This window comes from Symphalangus syndactylus, chromosome 10, assembly GCF_028878055.3.
Source record: "Symphalangus syndactylus isolate Jambi chromosome 10, NHGRI_mSymSyn1-v2.1_pri, whole genome shotgun sequence".
Taxonomy (NCBI): Eukaryota; Metazoa; Chordata; class Mammalia; order Primates; family Hylobatidae; genus Symphalangus; species Symphalangus syndactylus.
The window spans coordinates 79,624,912-79,643,746 of NC_072432.2; the positions used below are offsets into that span (position 1 = coordinate 79,624,912).

The window sequence follows — 18,835 nt, forward strand, 5'->3', positions numbered from 1 at the left end:
TGTGAGATGAACTTGTTTAATTGTATTAGAAGCAGTTATATTTTCAATCACGATAATTGCTTCCCATGCATGGAACTTCAGTAGCTATAAGATTCTTGTCATTCCTTTTTCCATTAGGCTATCCTCTCTAGGAGAAGGATAGTGACTTAGCTGATGAGAAATGTGGGAAGGATAAACTGGACATACGTATCCCAGGCTGTCATCTGGGCTGTTCTCTTTCTCTAGGATCTACACAGCAGTAGAAATCACAAATTATCCTCTACTTCTCCAAGCTACAAATGCATGCTACAAATGTGTCTCAGTCGAAGTAATTGGGTGGATTTAATTCCCTAATTGTTGAGCTCAGTTGAGAGACCTATTTGGATTCCATAGTAAACACATTCTCCATGTCCATTGCTATAAATAATAATGGTAATATTTTATCCTCCACCCTAAGTTGCTCTTTTTAATTATTTTTAGAACATTACCAGAGAAGGTACAACTATTTATGAAGTGATCTATTGGAGATACCAATATCTTCTGCATGACTGAAGACATTGTGAATTAGGAGGACACAGAAATACAAGAGGAGAGGCTTTTTGGTAGAGTCTAGCATGTGACTTTTGACTTTACATTTTAGGATTTTTAGGAGATTTGAAAACTTAATGGTTTCTAGAGGCAACTAGACTACTGGCTCTAAGCCTTGGGCTATGTAACATTTTGAATTTGATGATGATTTTTCTATGGAGAGCTTTCCACAGTAGATTGCCTACGTTTATAAAATCAGGAATACAGGCAAAAATACTTGAACCTTGAGGAAGGTGATGGGTTCCTCAGAAATGTCAAAGACAAATGCACAAAAGTGACTAGTACTCTGGGAGCACAAACAAACACAAAGGAAAGATGTTTGGATGACTTCTGTGGAGGCTAAAAGAGTCTGTGGAATATATCATAGTGTTGCTGGAGCTTTACCAAGTGAACACAAAAGAAAAGGAGGAATAAGTTACGAAAACAGCAGAGGTCAGGGGTGGCCTCTCTAATACTGCCCTACAGGTGGCTAACATGGCCGTCACAATCTCAAGACCACTTATGCAGGCTCAGGCAGCATGTTTTTGCAGGCCATCATTGGATTGCAATGCAAGTTCAGGATTTCCTAGGAATGTTTGGCTGAAACAAAGTTTTGATCGTAAGGAAACAAATATTTGTTGTCTTAAGAATTTGTGGGCTAAACAATTTCTAATGCAGCTGAAATCCAAGGCATTTGTGTTTGCTTGTGTTGTAGAACACAGGAGAATTTCTTGCTTTAAACCTTTAAAGCTAGGCTTATGTAGACATGACTAAAGACACTGAATCAAATTTCATTCTGCATTCAAGGCCATAGAGGATTCTGCGGAGGTACATACAGACTTGTCCACAAGCTAAGCAATAAAAAAGACTCCAAGAAAACATTATCGAGTGTATTTCAAGGTGAGAGAAACATGATAAGTGGGTATGCAGATACGGCCTGTGTCCGCAGGGAACATTATTGAAAAATTTATAGAATTGAAAATAGAAGAAAAAAGTATTTTGAGGTGCATAAAACCAAAATTTTATTCATACCAGTCTACCCCATGCCCAGTTTTTACTCTTCGTGGAACAGGCTTCAGAAACATTTATAGTAGCTTCATTTGAGAAATCCACTTGATGTCAGAAATCTGCTCCAGCTGAAACAAATGTGGGGAATTCACTTAGGAGGCAGTTTCCATAGACTGGTTGGCTTCTAAATGTGGTAAATATGTTCTGAAAAAATTAAGTTCTTGTTGGACCTTTTCCTAATTGAGTGTTAATGAATTCATCGTGGATTCTAGACAACTGGCACAAACTACCTGGTATTCCAGACTACCGGTTTTTGGCTAAAACCAAAGAAATGCTTCTCTGCACAGTCCTTGCCTCAAACACCAAAAACACTGTGTCTTGGACTTTAGGAATACTCAGTGCTGAGTCCTGGGACAACAGGTATGAGGATCCGAATGGATTTGTTTCGCAAATTTGATTTGGTTGTGATGCTAGTGCTCTGATGATCTTGTTTCTTTGTATTTTTGTCTTCTTAAAACATAAATAAGTCTATTGTATAAATGGATGATAATTTGTTTTCCATTGACCAGTTGGTGGATATTTGATGTATGCTGTGTACTGCTGAAGACAGGGAACAAACATGAATGAATCGTAAAAAGGGAAGAAGCATTTTACTTACTTTAAATTCTAGTGTAAACTATAGTAATAGCAGGCCCCTCAGTGGTTTACCAGGGTTCAAAGTTGACTCAAAAAAATGCTACAAGGGAGCTTTTTTTCAATTTTCAACTTTCAATTTTTAACTTTGAGTATATAGTAGATATATATTTGTATGGGGAATATGAGATACTTTGACACAGGCATACAATATGTAACAATGACATCAGGGTATGGACCTTTTTAGATTGATGGAAATGTTATATATCACGATATTAGGAGAGTTACATGATTGTACACATTTCAGAAAATTAATTATGTTATATAGTTAAATTTGTTAAGCTAAAAACATAATTAGGCACATTACAGACTTAATGTTGAACCAGTACAATTTCGGAGACTCTGAAGGCGCTCTGGCAGTTAACACACAAAGCAGCACATGTTGCAGCTAAGGAAGGAGTATAATTACACGCCACCGTGCCCAGCTAAATGTTTGGTTTTTGGAATTTGTAGTGAAAAGGGTAAAATGGGCAAGGAAAATTTATTTCAAACTGTAAATAAAACATTTATTTTAGATTTTAAGAGAAATAATAATTGTATTTCTTCCCTAGTAATTAACAAAAAGAACTTATAATAAAATTTGGTCAAAATATTCATATATAATTAGCATATTTTAAGCTATGTTCATGATTTTACTTTTCTTTCTATTCTGTCTTTTCTTTCGTTTTCGGTGTGGGGTTTGCTTTAAAGGATATACTGCCCTCTAAAATTAGTTGGGAGCTTTTCTTATACCTCATAGTCTCTGGAACAATTTAGATTAGATTGAAAGGATCTGTTCCTTTCACTGTAAAACCACTTGTCCACTAACATCATCCAAGTGCTTAGAATAGGACCAAGAATAAACTTGTTGAATTATTGTTTTCATCAGTCAAATTTAACTGAATGTGTTTTTCCTGATTTTGACATCATTATTTTCAGATTTAAATCATTTTAATATTATTTTCATATTATTTATTTTTATGTTCTCTTTTTAAAATTCTTGAGCTCAATGCTTAATTTATTTGATCTCTTCTTTAGTAATGAAAATGTTTAAGACTGCAAATTTTCCTCTGAGTACAACTTCCACCATATTCTATAGTTTCTGAAAATGTGCTCAGCTCATTATAATTGTTTGCTAAATATACATGCTTATGGTTTTGCTTTACTGTCTGGCACTTGAGTTCCTTCTCATGTTTTTCTGTTATTTTTGTTTAATTGCTGATGATGTAGTCTGTACCGTTTCTAATACGTCTAAAGTATATAGAGGCTTAATTGGTCTTTGCTGTTGTCTTGATTTAGATTGTAATATGCCTACTAAGAACTTACATGTTTTTCTATCTGCTTGAACTTTCAGAGGAGAGTACATTTTTCCTACCCTTTTCTTCTTATATTTCTAGCATTTTTTTGGTTTATATATTTTGCTGGTTTTCTTTTACTTTGAACTTCATTTACTTTCTGACATTAAAGTTGTGGCACTGTTTTTTTTTTTGAATTTTTCTCTCTGTATTTCCCGCTATTTTATATTCAAGCATTTTAAATTACCGTATTGCAGGGTGTGTCTCTTTGTAAACATACAGTTTAATTTTACAACCCTATATAGTTGAATTTAATGTTATAACCCTGATTGTGAAGTTATTGCATTTATATATTGATATGACATATCACATTGTTTTCACTTCTGTCATCTTATTTGATTTAGTTTTTTAATGTTTCCTAGAAATTACCTCTGTTATCTTTCATGTGCTTTATGATCTGTCTCATTGTTTTACTTATGTTCCCTTCTGATAATCTGAACATTATAGAGTGCTTTTTGTCTTATTAGCAGAATTTGCTTTACCCATTTACGTTAATCCTTAATCTATATTTCTTGATGTATCGACCTCAGAAACAAAGCAACATGTACAGACTCTCATTAGAAATAATAAAGTAATGAATTACATATATCTTCTCCTGCCTTTCTTCTTAACAACTTTTTTCATCTTTTTGTAAATAAATTATTATACCTATTATATTAGTGAATTTTTACAATTTATATCATAACATCATATCCATAATTATCAAAATTACATGAACACATTTCTGTGTTTATAACTAGATTCAATGCTACCACTAGTACTTTGATACTGTTAAACTCAGATATTTGCAGTTTTATTTCTGTTTATTTTTAACTAGTATAGATTGTTCTACGAAGTGGACTTTATTTGGAGACTTTACAGGATTACATGTTCCACAGAGAAGTTTGTTAGGGACTTTTTCCCATTTAAATGATTTTGATGTTCATCTGATTTGTAACATTTGTTTATCAGTGTATTAAAAATATTTATCAATTACCTATTGGCTGTATTTTCTTTCAAATATATTGTCAGTTGCTAGGTATACAGCAATGAACAAGAAACTCAAACTGCAACTCTGATAGAACTCTCTGCATTGTGAATGCAATAAACAAGTAAATAAATACATAACACAGAAATAAATATATACTATGCTATGTGGAGGATATGAGTGCTACTTTTAGAAGTGGTTAGGACAGGCATCTGGGAACAAGCAATCTGAAATGACTAAGGAGAGTGACTAAGCAGAGGAAATAGCAATTGCAAAAGACTCTGAGCCTGGAAAAATTCTGGCTTTTACTAGGGAGGCCCTGTATGAGCAGAGAAAATTAAGTGATGGCGAAGGTTGTATAAGAGATTGGAGATACAGCTTTGGGCCAGCTCATTTAAGGGAAGTAGTTTGGATTTTAATCTGAGTGTAATATAAGCCAATGCAGTGTTCTGAAAAGTGGGGTTGAGTGATCCTTTTTAGCTTTTAAAAAATTCCCTAGCTGTTGTCTTATAAATAGATTTTGGAGTCATTCAGTATTACAGAGATGCCTGAGGTCAGTTTGCTTAATATTTTTCTTTCTTTAAAAGTAAATGTCTTCCCTCTGGATTTACTCATAATCCAACAAATATTTATTGATTTCTTTTCATTTACTTAGTGAATGTACTTCCATGCATTTTTTTCCAAAGTAGCTTATTTCTTTAAGCTTGAATTTAAATAACAAATAAAATATTTTCTGCTTGGTGAATTCCTCTGTTAAGTATTGCCACAAAAGTGTCATGTAAGAGTTCACCTAGAAACTCATTGATTTAAAGTGGTTATTGATTTCTGATCATGCACTGGTAGGTTAATCAGGGGTCTGGTTGATAAAGGCTGCTTAGCTAGACAAGATTTCAAGCTGCAGTTTGGGTCCACATCTGCCCCACATGTTTATTATGCTATCTGAACCATTGAATAAACTAGGTATTAGATGTAAATGAGAGGCATGGATTCTAGCGCACTGAAAATCTCATAGGGATGGAAGAAACTTAAGAAAAGCAAAGTGGAATATGGATGCCTCTTAAGGCTTGGAATTAGTGATTATACACTGCTGCCTTTTCCTCACACATATTAATGGTTAAAACAAGCACACAGTTAGGCCCATCATCAGAGGGGAGGGAAGTAAATTCCACTTCCTGTGGAAAACCTACAAAATTACATGAACAAAAGCTGTGAACACAAGGAGAAATGGAGAATTGGGATCAATAATACTAATTGCCATCACCAAATTTCTTTAATTTTTGCCTGAAGTACATGCAAATGTTTCATTAAAAGTTTGTGTTTTCTTTTAATTAAAATTGTCTTCCATTATTAAATTTGAATATTTTTTGTTTTGTTTCCTTTGGTGTTCTTTCGGAGTAGATTAGAGGATCACTATTTGATATCATTTTTTTTGTCTGTTCTCTTCAGTTACTGTGTTCCTTGTGTGAGGTTGCTGGCTTCCTTTGCTCTTTTCTTTCCCAGTATGGATGATTTCCTTCAACGTGTCCTCTATGCGAGGGATTTGGCTTTCTACACTAGTGATTCATGCTTTTCTGCTTCATTTCCACTTCATGATATCCAGTTGTGTTTTTCCTCCTTAATTTGTTCCCTTAGTTTGCCTGTCTCAATTTTCATCACACTATCTTCTGTCTTAGATTTATAGTTTCTGTTTGTTGTAACTTAGAGTATGGATGTTAATCTGTATTAATTTGTTTCTTCATTTATTTATTTTTTCCTGACATCTATATTTTCTTTGTTTACTATATTTTATTTGCATATGTCTCTTTCCTTGTTCCTTTTCCTTTTTTTTTTTTGAATGAGGTTAATTCTATCAAAGCCAATTCTCATATGAAATGTGGCTCTAATGCATAGTCCTCTCACCCGCCCCACCCCCCTCCAGGTCCCTATAGATAGTCTCTTCCTAGTTCTACATGAAATCAGAAACATATACTCATGTGTCCTAAAATTATATTTTTACTGAATTGCTCAATTGTGTGTTCCGTTGCCCACTCACATGTTAAGTTTGTGCCCTAATTATCATTATGAATTTATCATAAAAATAGATTTTTTAAATTATGCTTCAAACTTACTTCTCTTTCTAGCTGCCCAAATCATTAAATGGTAGCCTTTTCAACTCAGCTGTCAAGCATCCTCTCTTAAGTGAGATTGGACACTAATTAATCTAGCAGGTATTGTTCTACGTGTTTAGCATGAGGCTGTGACCACTTCCTAGTACTTTAGCATAGATAAAGATTTTTTTAACCTTTTTTGGCAAATTACATTGTTTTCAAGGTTGGAGTATTATAATTACGCTGCCTACTTTCCAGAAGTTGAAAACTTTTTTAATAGCTATGAAGACAGCTGTCACTCAGAGTAATTCCTTTTGGAAAAAAAGAAATATTTTCTCAAAATAGAAACAATTAGTTGACGGGACTTTTTATAATTTTTTTTCAGAAATAATATAATTAACTTACTACCAGTTTACAAAAAATAAACTGCCTGTCAGAAACCTCATGCCTGTGAAGGCTTCACACTGGCTTATCTTTGCTTCCTTCGGCAGTGCTACTATGAGGCTCTCAGCTTGTATCGGAAATGGCAAGGTCAAAACAGAATAGCAGATTTCTAATTATTTTTGTAAGTTATTTGAATAATCAGAGAGTCTATGCAATGTTAAAATCTATTTTGCATATGATGTCTAAATTAACACAAACTGGGGCTGAAAAAAAAACAGAAATTTATCATTTCACAGCTCTGGAAGCCAAAAGTCTGAAATCAGTACCATTGAGTTATTAGCAAGGTGTCAGTGGAGTGTCCTCTGGAGGCTCAAGGGGAGAATCCACTCTTTACCTCTTCTAGCTTCTAGTGATTGCAGGTACTCCTGGTCTTGTGACCACATCACTCCACACTTCAAGGCCAGTATCTTGGAATCCTTCCCTGATCCATTTTCACATCACTTCTTCTGTGTGGGTGACTGTATTTGTGTGAAAATTCTCTCACTCCCTCTAATAAGGACACATGCAATCCTGTTTAGGGCCCACCCTTATGATCCAGGATGATCTCCCAGTATCCAGATCCTTAATTATAACTGCAAAAACGTTTATACTTATATGGTAACATTTATACATTCCAGGGATTAGGATCTGATATTTTGTGGAGAGGGAAGCATTTATCAATTTACCATACTCTTGCTGCATCTCTTGTCTACTGTCAATTAAAACTATTCCTTCTTAAATTTATTCTTTCAGTGTCTTTGTTTTCTATCAAATGTTGGCGTCTTTTACCTTGCTGTCCTTCAGCTTTCTAGTCATTGAAGGGAAAGAAACTGTAGCAGCCCATCTTAAATCTTTCCTTATAAATACCCTTCTCACATCCAAACCACTCCAACCTTTTCAGGTTGTTATTTATGAATGTACTTTTTAACTTAAAATAACGTTAAAAAGAGTTTCAGTTAAAGTACCTTTTTTGATAAAAATGCAAGCACATCTCCTCTTGTATTTTACATGGAAATACTGCATGCTATATATGATTAATAATTTCCATACTTAGTCACGCCATCTTTTTAAACATGTCTATTCTTAAATATTTATTACTTTTATTATATTAATTTTCTGGGTAAATAACTTTGACCTTTCTCCATAAGACACTTTGTGTTTGTATATTTGGGAAGGGGTGTGTGTGTGTGTGTGTATGTGAGATTACTTTTCAGCTACTCTGCTGGGTTTATAAATAAAAGAAATGTAACTTGCACCTAGTGAGAATTCAAAAATAAAATGCTATACATTCTTTTCACAAAAGCATACACTTCTGACATGGAGGGTTTGTTGCTGATGTTATTTTAGATGAGTAACCTGAAATTATTCAACATACAATATTCAAAAAGTCTAAATTTTTAGTTTAAATATCAGCAAATTGCTTGAATGAATCTTTAAAGCAGACATGAAAGAACAATAATAACTTGCACTTAGAGAAACCTTGTACTTTCTGTGCTTTAAAAACCTGTAATAGTCATGGAATTCTAAGTATGTATCATCAAATTAATCACTAACGTTAAGACTGCAATGGAGAACTGCAGAGAGAGTTGATGTACTTGCTGGGGTTACATAATTCCTTCGTATCAAGTCCAAAACTGTCTTCAGTTCTTAGGTTGGTGCATTTTTACCATCTTCACTTTTCCAATACAAATCTATATTTTCTTTTCATCAGTTATCACCAGCTTAGGCAATGAACTAAAGACAGAGTGAAGGCACTGAGCCTAACACTGCATCTGCACAGTGCTACCTATAAGCATCCTGGTAAAATAAACTTAATCTTTTTGGCTGTAATGACAACTGAATTTTATTTAAAATAATAAATTCCAAGCTACTAAATTTTGTGAAAAGCAGAAATGGCTCTGCTGGCAGCCAGGACATAATATTTTCAACTACGTGTCAGTAATGCTTATAAAATACAAGTGCTTCAGCAAGACAGTTCTGTGAGCTGGACTGAACCGGGGGTACAAGCAAGGCCACTGCACGGTCTCACTGCCAACAGAGATGACGACTGCTCCTCCAGCAGTGACAGCTTTAGGCTGTCCCCAGTCTGCCCACATTGCAATTGTCAAAGCACTGGATCACAGAATTCTTCCCACTTCTTGACAGAATGCAACCAGGAAGTAGCCCTCACTGCCTGAACCTTCTGAAAACGTCCAACACAAGGATGAATCCTGTTAGAAGCCCAGAGCTCCTTCAAACCACAAATTCTGTCCTATGTGATGCCCCATACTTGCTCTGAGGTTAACTCTTCCTTGCTGTGGCAAGCTCAATGTACTTTATCATTATTGAATTATTATTGCTTATCAATGTGTTTCTTCTGGTATTTCATCAGTGAGATTTTAAAATGATCTGTCAAAATGGAATAATTGTTTTCTTAAAATATTGTTCATAACTCTATTTTTATTAGAGTTATCAACAGCAAAACTTTTCACATGCTGAATCACAGCTCATGCCTGTGATTCCAGCACTTTGGGAGGCCGAGGTGGGCAGATCACTTAAGGTCAGGAGTTCGAGACCAGCCTGGCCAACATGGTGAAACTCCGTCTCTACTAAAAATACAAAAATTAGCTGGACATGGTAGCACATGCCTGTAATCCCAGCTACTCAGGAGGGTGAGGCAGGAGAATCACTTGAACACGGGAGGTGGAGCTTGCAGTGAGCTGAGATCGTGCTACTGCACTCCAGCCTGGGTGGCTAAACAAGACTCTGTCTCAAAAAAAAAAAAAAAAAAAAAAAGGAAAGAAAGAAAGAAAAAAAAGAAAAAAAAGGAAAAGGAAGAAAGAATATTGAATGTTTGTTTCATACTTCTATTTAGTCCATATAATTATTTAGCTTGCATGACTATGTGTGTGTGTATATTGTGTTTTGTGTATGTATAAATGATAGGCATTTATACCTGAATTTACAGAATATATATATATAAATAAAATATACTCTGTAGCACAGTAGGTTGGATATAATTAACAATATTCTATTGTATATTTTAAAAGAACTAAAAAAGTGAAATTAGAATGCTCCTAAAATAAATAAATGACAAATGCAGAATATACATTAGTAAAAATACAGAATACATTAGTAAAATTCAGTTGATGAAAATGCCTGCACTTGTATAGTTTACATTTCTAGTAAAGAAAGAAAAAAAGATATAAACAAATAAGTAAATATTTAGCAAAATCAAGCAAAGAAGAGGAAAGTAGGAGACTGGAGGTACTGCAGTCTTAATTACTATCATCAGGAATGCAACAGCAAAAGGTGATGTTTGAGTAGGTATCTGAAAGAGGTGACTGAGAAAACCATTGTAATAACTTTTTATTCTGAGTGATATAAAACATTATCATAGGGTTTTAAAGGTTAGAAATGTCATAATCTGATTATGTTCCATCAGTATAATATTGACTGCTCCACAAATAATATTTTTATTTTAAAATTTTAATTATTATGGGAATATAATAGTTGTATATATTTATGGGGTACATGTCATGTTTTGATGCAGTCATGGCCAAATCAGGGTTAATAATCAAATCAGGATAATTGGGGTATTTATTACCTCAAGCATTTGTCATTTATTTATGTTAGGAACATTCTAATTTCACTCTTTTAGTTATTTTAAAATATAAAATAGAATATTGTTAATTATAGCCAATATACTGTGCTACTGAGTATTATATGGTATTCATTCTATCTAACTGGATCTTTGTACCCCTTAACCATCTTAACTTTATCCCTGACTACTTGCTACCCTTTAAAATTACTTGTTTTTATCTTTATCCATAGCCAAGATTTGTGAAAGGCTTGTTGGAGGCTTTAAGTATTTGAAAAATGTATCTTATTTTTAATTATCAATTATGCTTGGCTCACTAATCTCTACTACTTTAATACAGTAAATAATCAGAAAACATTGAATTGATCCACACCGTCTCCCTATTTTTTTAAAAATTTCAGATCATAAAAATTTCAGTTCTTACTTCTATTAAACGTAGAGAAAACTGGTTCATTTGAATAAAACTTGTGGGTTTTTTGTTTTCTTTGCAAAATCGTAACTCAATGATATTAAACAAGACAAAGGTAAGGATATACATCACAAACCCCTGATGTATGTGTATGTTAGATTTTGGAGGGAAAAAATGATTAATCCGTCTATCAGTTCATTAATCTATTGAGCACGAATGCTATAAGAAGTCATGGATAGGCCATTAACGTTTTAGATAGGGGAGCCTGGAAAGACCTTATTCAGAGAGTGACTTTTGAATAATCACCTGTGAGAAATGAGAGAACTGGCCACGGGGATATAAGTAAAAAGAGAAATCCAACAGAGAAAATAACAACTGCCTCAAGAAAGAGTCTGTGTGCAGTGTTGAAGAAACCTTATTGAGGTGAATGAGTTAGAAGTGAAGAAGAGAGGGAAATAAGAACCATATGTAGGAGATATGATCATAATTAGAAAGTTAGGCCAGATGCAGTGGTTCAGGTCTGGAATCCCATCAGTTTGGGAGGCCAAGATGGGTGGGTCGCTTGAGCTCAGGAGTTAAAGATCAGTCTGGGTAACATGGTAAAACCCCGTATCTGCCAAAAACACAAAACAATTAGCTGGGCATAGTGGTATGCCCCTGTGATCCCACCATGGGAGGGAGGCTGAGGTGGGAGGATCACTTGAGCCCAGGGGGCGGAGGTTGCTGTGAGCTGAGATCATGCCACTGCACTCCAGCTTGGGTGACAGAGCCATACTCTGTCTCAAAAAAAAAAAAAAAAAGAAAGGAAAAAAGAAAAAAGAAAACAAATTTAATAGGTTCAAGTTATCTAGGAATTTATAAGGTTTTGGCTTTTAATGCAAGTGGAAACCCACTAGTGGTTTTAGGCAGAAGATTGGCATGGCGTGCCTTATGCCTGGACAGAATCACTGTGGCTGCTCTGTGAAGAATTGACAGAAGGGAATCAGAGCAAAGTCACAGAGCAGTTGGGAAGCTGAGGCAATAATCCAGGAGGAAGATAAAGAGGTCTTGGCTATCATATCACAGTATCTAAGATTAAACAAATAAATGACTGGCTTTGACAACTCAATCATAAATGGGGCTTTGATTCATGTCATTTCAAAATTATTTTTTCCATTCTGAACAACAGTTGACAGACTGCTTGAAACCAAGGCCAATATTTCAGAAATTGCTGGTGATCTAAAGGACAGATTTAACATGTAGATTTATTTTGTTTGGCATACAACTGTTTTGTAGCAACATTTAAAAATTGGAATAATTCATATGAAATATGGTTTTCCAGATTATCTTGAAATGTCAGACTCTCTGGAACTACTAGACTCAGCATAAACAACAGGAGTTGGTGAGTGTGTGCCTAATTTACACAAGGCCAATGACTTCCCAATTTTCCGCAATCTCTACCAGACCTTATTGTAGCTCTAATAACCAAGACTAAAAGTAAGTTGCATTTCGTTATCATACTTGCCCTGTTGTTTGTTTTTCTTATAATGCGGGCATACTGCATTATACGTCTCTCTCAAAAATGACAAAATAAAAGAGATGCAGAGTGTAGCCTTCATTTTTTGTTTTCCCAGTCTATGGGTTGTTTTAGTTTATTTTGTGCTGCTAAAACAGAGTATTGAGACTGGGTAATTTATAATGAACAGACATGTATTAGATCATCATTCTGGAATCTAGGAATTTCAATATTAAGATGCTTGCATTTGGTGAGAGCCTTCTTGTTGCATCAGCACATGGTGATGGAGAGGGAGAGAGGGAACCGACTCCTGAAAGTTCTTTTGTAAAGGCTTTAGACTACTCATGACAGTAGCGCCTTCACGGCCTAATCACCTCTTAAACACCCCACTTCCAAGTGCTGTTACATTGACAATTACATTTGAACACCAATTTTAGAGGGGACGAACATTCAAACCATAGCATGTGTGGTAACTGGGCGTATGAGCTCTTACAGATAATTTACAAAATTTAATTTTCTTGTATGTGAAAATAATTGACCTATATTTAATGGAGTTATTTGATATTAGGAACCAAAAACAAAATAATTTTATTTCCAACAAAGGCCATCTTCTAACATGTCCTTTAAATTCTGAAACTGCTAATGAGGAAAATTATTATGGGTATGGAGGCCTTTTCACTTTTTTAGGACTTTTATATTCCATAGCTCTGCCTTCAGTCAAAACTTCATTTGTATCACTACTCTTAATTTAATCATTGAGCCTCTTTCTTGAATTCAAATTTTTGTTTCTCACTTAGAAGCAGGAAGGTCTACAAAGAACAGGGTAATTCTCAAACAATGTATGGTTTTGATTTTTTATTACAACTAACACAACTATAATCCTTATGACTGAAATAATCTATGGAGAATAAATACATGTATCTATACTTATTTTTATTTAATAAGTTTCCTATTCTATTGATGAATTAAAAATAAATGTGAAGAGCTACCAGTGTTTCCACTAATAGTGTATATTGCTTCATATTAGTTTTTAATTCATGAGGAAGAACATGCCATAATGGTTATTGCTTACTTAGAAGACAGATAAATGGCATTCAGATAATTGAAGGATGGGAGAGAAGTGTCATTAAATGCACTAAAGCAAAGTTATTGCAAATAAGATCCCTAGCTCTCAGGTGAGGTAGGAATGGGTTCAAATCCCAGAACTGGCCCTGAATATGTGTATGCTTTGGAAAAGAGGATTTGCACTCCCTTTGCCTAAGTTTCATTTTTTTTCTTTTTTTTTAATTATACTTTAAGTTTTAGGGTACATGTGCACAACGTGCAGGTTTGTTACATATGTGCCATGTGGGTGTGCTGCACCCATTAACTTGTCATTTAACATTAGGTATATCTCCTGTCTCCTAATGCTATCCCTCCCCCCTCCCCTCACCCCACAACAGGCCCTGGTGTGTGATGTTCCCCTTCCTGTGTCCATGTGTTCTCATTGTTCAATTCCCACCTATGAGTGAGAACATGCGGTGTTTGGTTTTTTGTCCTTGCAATAGTTTACTGAGGATGATGGTATCCAGCTTCATCCATGTCCCTACAAAGGACATGAACTCATCATTTTTACAGCTGCATAGTATTCCATGGTGTATATATGCCACATTTTCTTAATCCAGTCTGCCATTGTTGGACATTTGGGTTGGTTCCAAGTCTTGCTATTGTGAATAGTGCCACAATAAACATATGTGTGCATGTGTCCTTATAGCAGCATGATTAATAATCCTTTGGGTATATACCCAGTAATGGGATGGCTGGGTCAAATGGTATTTCTAGTTCTAGATCCCTGAGGAATCGCCACACTGACTTCCACCATGGTTGAATTATTTTACAGTCCCATCAACAGTGTAAAAGTGTTCCTATTTCTCCAAGTCCTCTCCAGCACCTGTTATTTCCTGACTTTTTAATGATCGCCATTCTAACTGGTGTAAGACGGTATCTCATTGCAGTTTTGATTTGCATTTCTCTGATGGCCAGTGAGGATGAGCATTTTTTCATGTGTCTGTTGGCTGCATAAATGTCTTCTTTTGAGAAATGTCTGTTCATATCCTTTGCCCACTCATTGATGGGGTTGTTTGTTTTCTTCTTGTAAATTTGTTTAAGTTCATTATAGATTCTGGATACTAGCCCTTTGTCAGATGAGTAGATTGCAAAAATTTTCTCCCATTCTGTAGGTTGCCTGTTCACTCTGATGGTAGTTTCTTTTGCTGTGCAGAAGCTCTTTAGTTTAATTAGATCCCATTTGTCAATTTTGGCTTTTGTTGCCATTGCTTTTCGTGTTTTAGAGATGAAGTCCTTGCCTTGGCTATGTCCTGAATGGTATTGCCTAGGTCTTCTTCTAGGGTTTTTATGGTTTTAGGTCTAACATTTAAGTCTTTAATCCATCTTGAATTAATTTTTGTATAAGGTGTAAGGAAGGGATCCAGTTTCAGCTTTCTACACATGGCTAGCCAGTTTTCCCAGCACCATTTATTAAATAGGGAATCATTTCCCTATTTCTTGTTTTTGTCAGGTTTGTCAAAGATCAGATAGTTGTAGATGTGTGGCATTATTTCTGAGAGCTCTGTTCTGTTCCATTGCTCTATATTTCTGTTTTGGTACTAGTACCATGGAGAATCGAACCAAGTTGGAAAACACTCTTCAGGATATTATCCAGGAGAACTTCCCCAATCTAGCAAGGCAGGCCAACATTCAGATTCAAGAAATACAAAGAACGCCACAAATATACTCCTTGAGAAGAGCAACGCCAAGACACATAATTTTCAGATTCACCAAAGTTGAAATGAAGGAAAAAAATGTTAAGAGCAGCAAGAGAGAAACATAGGGTTACCCACAAAGGGAAGCCCATCAGACTAACAGCGGATGTCTCAGCAGAAACTCTACAAGCCAGAAGAGAGTGGGGGCCAATATTCAATATTCTTAAAGAAAAGAATTTTCAACCCAGAATTTCATATCCAGCCAAACTAAGTTTCATAAGTGAAGGAGAAATACAATCCTTTATAGGCAAGCAAATGCTGAAAGATTTTGTCACCACCAGGCCTGCCTTACAAGAGCTCCTGAAGGAAGCACTAAACAACATGGAAAGGAACAACTGGTACCAGCCACTGCAAAAACATGCCAAACTGTAAAGACCATTGACGCTATGAAGAAACTGAATCAACTAACAGTCAAAATAACCAGCTAGCATAATAATGACAGGATCAAATTCAAACATAGCAATATTAGCCTTAAGAGTAAACAGGCTAAATGCCCCAATTAAAAGACACAGACTGGCAAATTGGATAGAGTCAAGACCCATCAGTGTGCTGTGTTCAGGAGACCCATCTCACATGCAAACATACACACAGGCTCAAAATAAAGGGATGAAAGAAGATTTACCAAGCAAATGGAAAGACAAAAAAAAAGCAGGAGTTGCAATCATAATCTCTGATAAAACAGACTTTAAACCAATAAAGATCAAAAGAGACAAAAAAAGGCATTACATAATGGTAAAGGGATCAATGCAACAAGAAGAGCTAACTATCCTAAATATATATGCACCCAACACAGGAGCACCCAGATTCATAAAGCAAGTTCTTAGAGACCTACAAAGAGACTTAGACTCCCACACAATAATAGTGGGAGACTTTAACTCCCCACTGTCAATATTAGACAGATCAACAAGACAGAAAATTAACAAGGATATTCAGGACTTGAACTCAGCTCTGGACCAAGTAGACCTAATAGACATCTACTGAAATCTCCACCCCAAATCAACAGAATATACATTCTTCTCAGCACCTCATCACACTTATTCTAAAATTGATCACATAATTGGAAGTAAAACAGTCCTCAGCAAATGCAAACGAATGGAAATCATAACAGTCTCTCAGACCACAGTGCAATCAAATTAAAGGGGAAGTTTTTAAAGCCCATATACTATACATTTTTTTTGAACTGGAAATTGTACTTCAAGACTGTGTTTTCTCCTTTAAAAAGTTTAAACCTGAGTTTCTCCAAACTACATTTTACATGAGGAGCAATCCATCTATTTAGACAATATTTATACTAATGATCTCATAACAATATCTCAGAAACAGGAGAAAAAAATGGTTATAATATTTGTGTGGCTCACATATACTAGTAAAAATCTCCAAAAGCCTAAAATAATGGTGGACAAAGTCTTAGACATTCAATGTGGACCTCAGAGTACCTTTCCCCCTGGCCAACACACATATTCAACACACATATTTCACCATGCGGCTAATCGTTTATTGGTGATATCTAGCCATTTCCAAACACAGTAGAACATATGATGTTAGGAAGAAATCTACCATTTAGTTCATAATATTAGCAGGATATTTTATTCGATTCATTACAATTTGTTACAATGGCATGCATGCATCATCTATTTGTTTTTATTTTGCATGCATGCATACACATACATGAAAAACTGAGATAACAAAACACAAAATTATAATTTGTAGACAAAAATAAACTTACAGATAGTGTAGAAGAAAGTGTCCAATGTGTATACTTTGAAGAATTGAGTACTGTGGAAAGTAAGAAAATTTATTAATGCTAAAAACAATAAATTGACAATAGCAGTATCTTGTAATATGAGGGATAAAATTTTATGCTCCTTATAGAAATATTTAATGTTCAACATAAATTGACTCTTCAAAAGTTACTCTTTAAGGAATAATGCAAAGTGTGTGATATAAAATTAAATTTTCTGAGGTTATCTTTACTAAAAATAATTAAAATATTTTCAGGAAAAATAAGGTTACTTTTAGGAAATGACAAGATAATTCAAGAGAAAAAGACCTATGAATCACATCAACACAAAGCCTTAGATAAGAATCCTTATTGTTTATTGTTACCTGGGATGCTGGTATTGCTTCTCAGCAGGCTTTTGGAGGTGTGGGGACCATCTTTGTTACTCTTAATTATTGGGGAATACTACTGGCCTATGTTGCCTGAGAGATTGGGCTCCTAGTCACCTTCAGGGCACAGAACCATCTTGCTGAAAATCTCCTTTAGGAAAAAAAAGTCTTCTAGATTTTATTTTTGATGTGCTAGTCTTTAATTTTGGGTCCAATTCCAGATTCTTACTGAATTCACCATGATATTTTATTTTCTAATTTTATCCTGTGCTAATGAGCTCCATGAACTTTTTCAAAAAAACTCAAGTATGAATAATTAATTTAGGATAAGTTTTAGTGATACTCAAGCTTAGAACGACAATATACAGTTATATGAACACTACTCAGTTTTACTTACAGTTAATCATCTTTTAACTATAATTAATTTTGCATCTGCAGTATAGTATAGCTTTATTGGCATTGGGTTATTTCTGGAACTCTTCATACTCTATCAATAAACAAAATAATTTGGGGGAATGACTTACATGTGTTTCTTGATCATAAGGCATTTGCATTATATTTAAGAACATTTTGTAAAAACTTGCTCTTGAAATATTACATAAAACAGGGAAGGATCTAGTTACATTAGGGGGAGTGGTGGTGGGTGTATTAGTCCATTCTCACACTGTTATGAAGAATTAAGCGACACTAGGTAATTTATAAAGAAAAGAGGTTTAATTGACTCGAATTTCCGCATGTCCAGGGAGGCCCCAGTAAACTTACAATCATGGTGAAAGGCATCTCTTCACAGGGCAGCATGAGAGAGAATGAGAGACCAGCAAAGGAGGAGAACTCACTCACTATCAGGAGAATAGTAGGGAAGTAACCATAACTGCTTCCATGATTGAATTACCTCCCACTGGGTCCCTTCCATGACATGTGGGGATTATGGGAACTACAATTCAAGATAGATTTGGGTGGGGACACAGCCAAACCATATCAGTGGAGTAACTTCAAAAAACTCTACTTAGAAACAAAACCCTCAAAAAGTTTCATTTGCCAAGTCCATTTAAGGATTCAAATATATCTCTCTAATACCGCTTACCCCATGGGCACATATATGTGCTTTTAAAAGTTTGTTACTCTGTGCTAATAAGGTAGACGTTGAATGTGAGACTCACATCTATGTAAGTTATGAAGGTGTCTCCACAGCGAGAATTTTTCTATGCTTGCATTTTGTTAATTTAATTAGGAAATCAGGATGAGAACCTCCAGCTTATCATAGCCTTCAGTAAGTAACTAACATTGTATGTGTTGATACCATGTAGCATTATCTTACTGTCTATCTTCCTATATTTTACTCTTCATTTGAGGAACAATTTCATATATATTCATATCATAGCA

At 35.0% G+C, this 18,835-nt stretch overlaps 1 protein-coding gene across 1 annotated transcript in view; it reads left to right on the forward strand.

Annotated features, from left to right (window-relative positions):
* The window catches only part of LOC129491630 (putative uncharacterized protein CCDC28A-AS1), a 51,330-nt gene that overhangs the window by 16,915 nt on the left and 15,580 nt on the right, over positions 1-18,835 (forward strand). Inside the window, exon 3 of the mRNA XM_055296158.2 lies at positions 1,354-1,446. Coding sequence (XP_055152133.2) covers positions 1,354-1,446 — 93 coding nt within the window. The remainder of the gene's footprint in view (positions 1-1,353; positions 1,447-18,835) is intronic.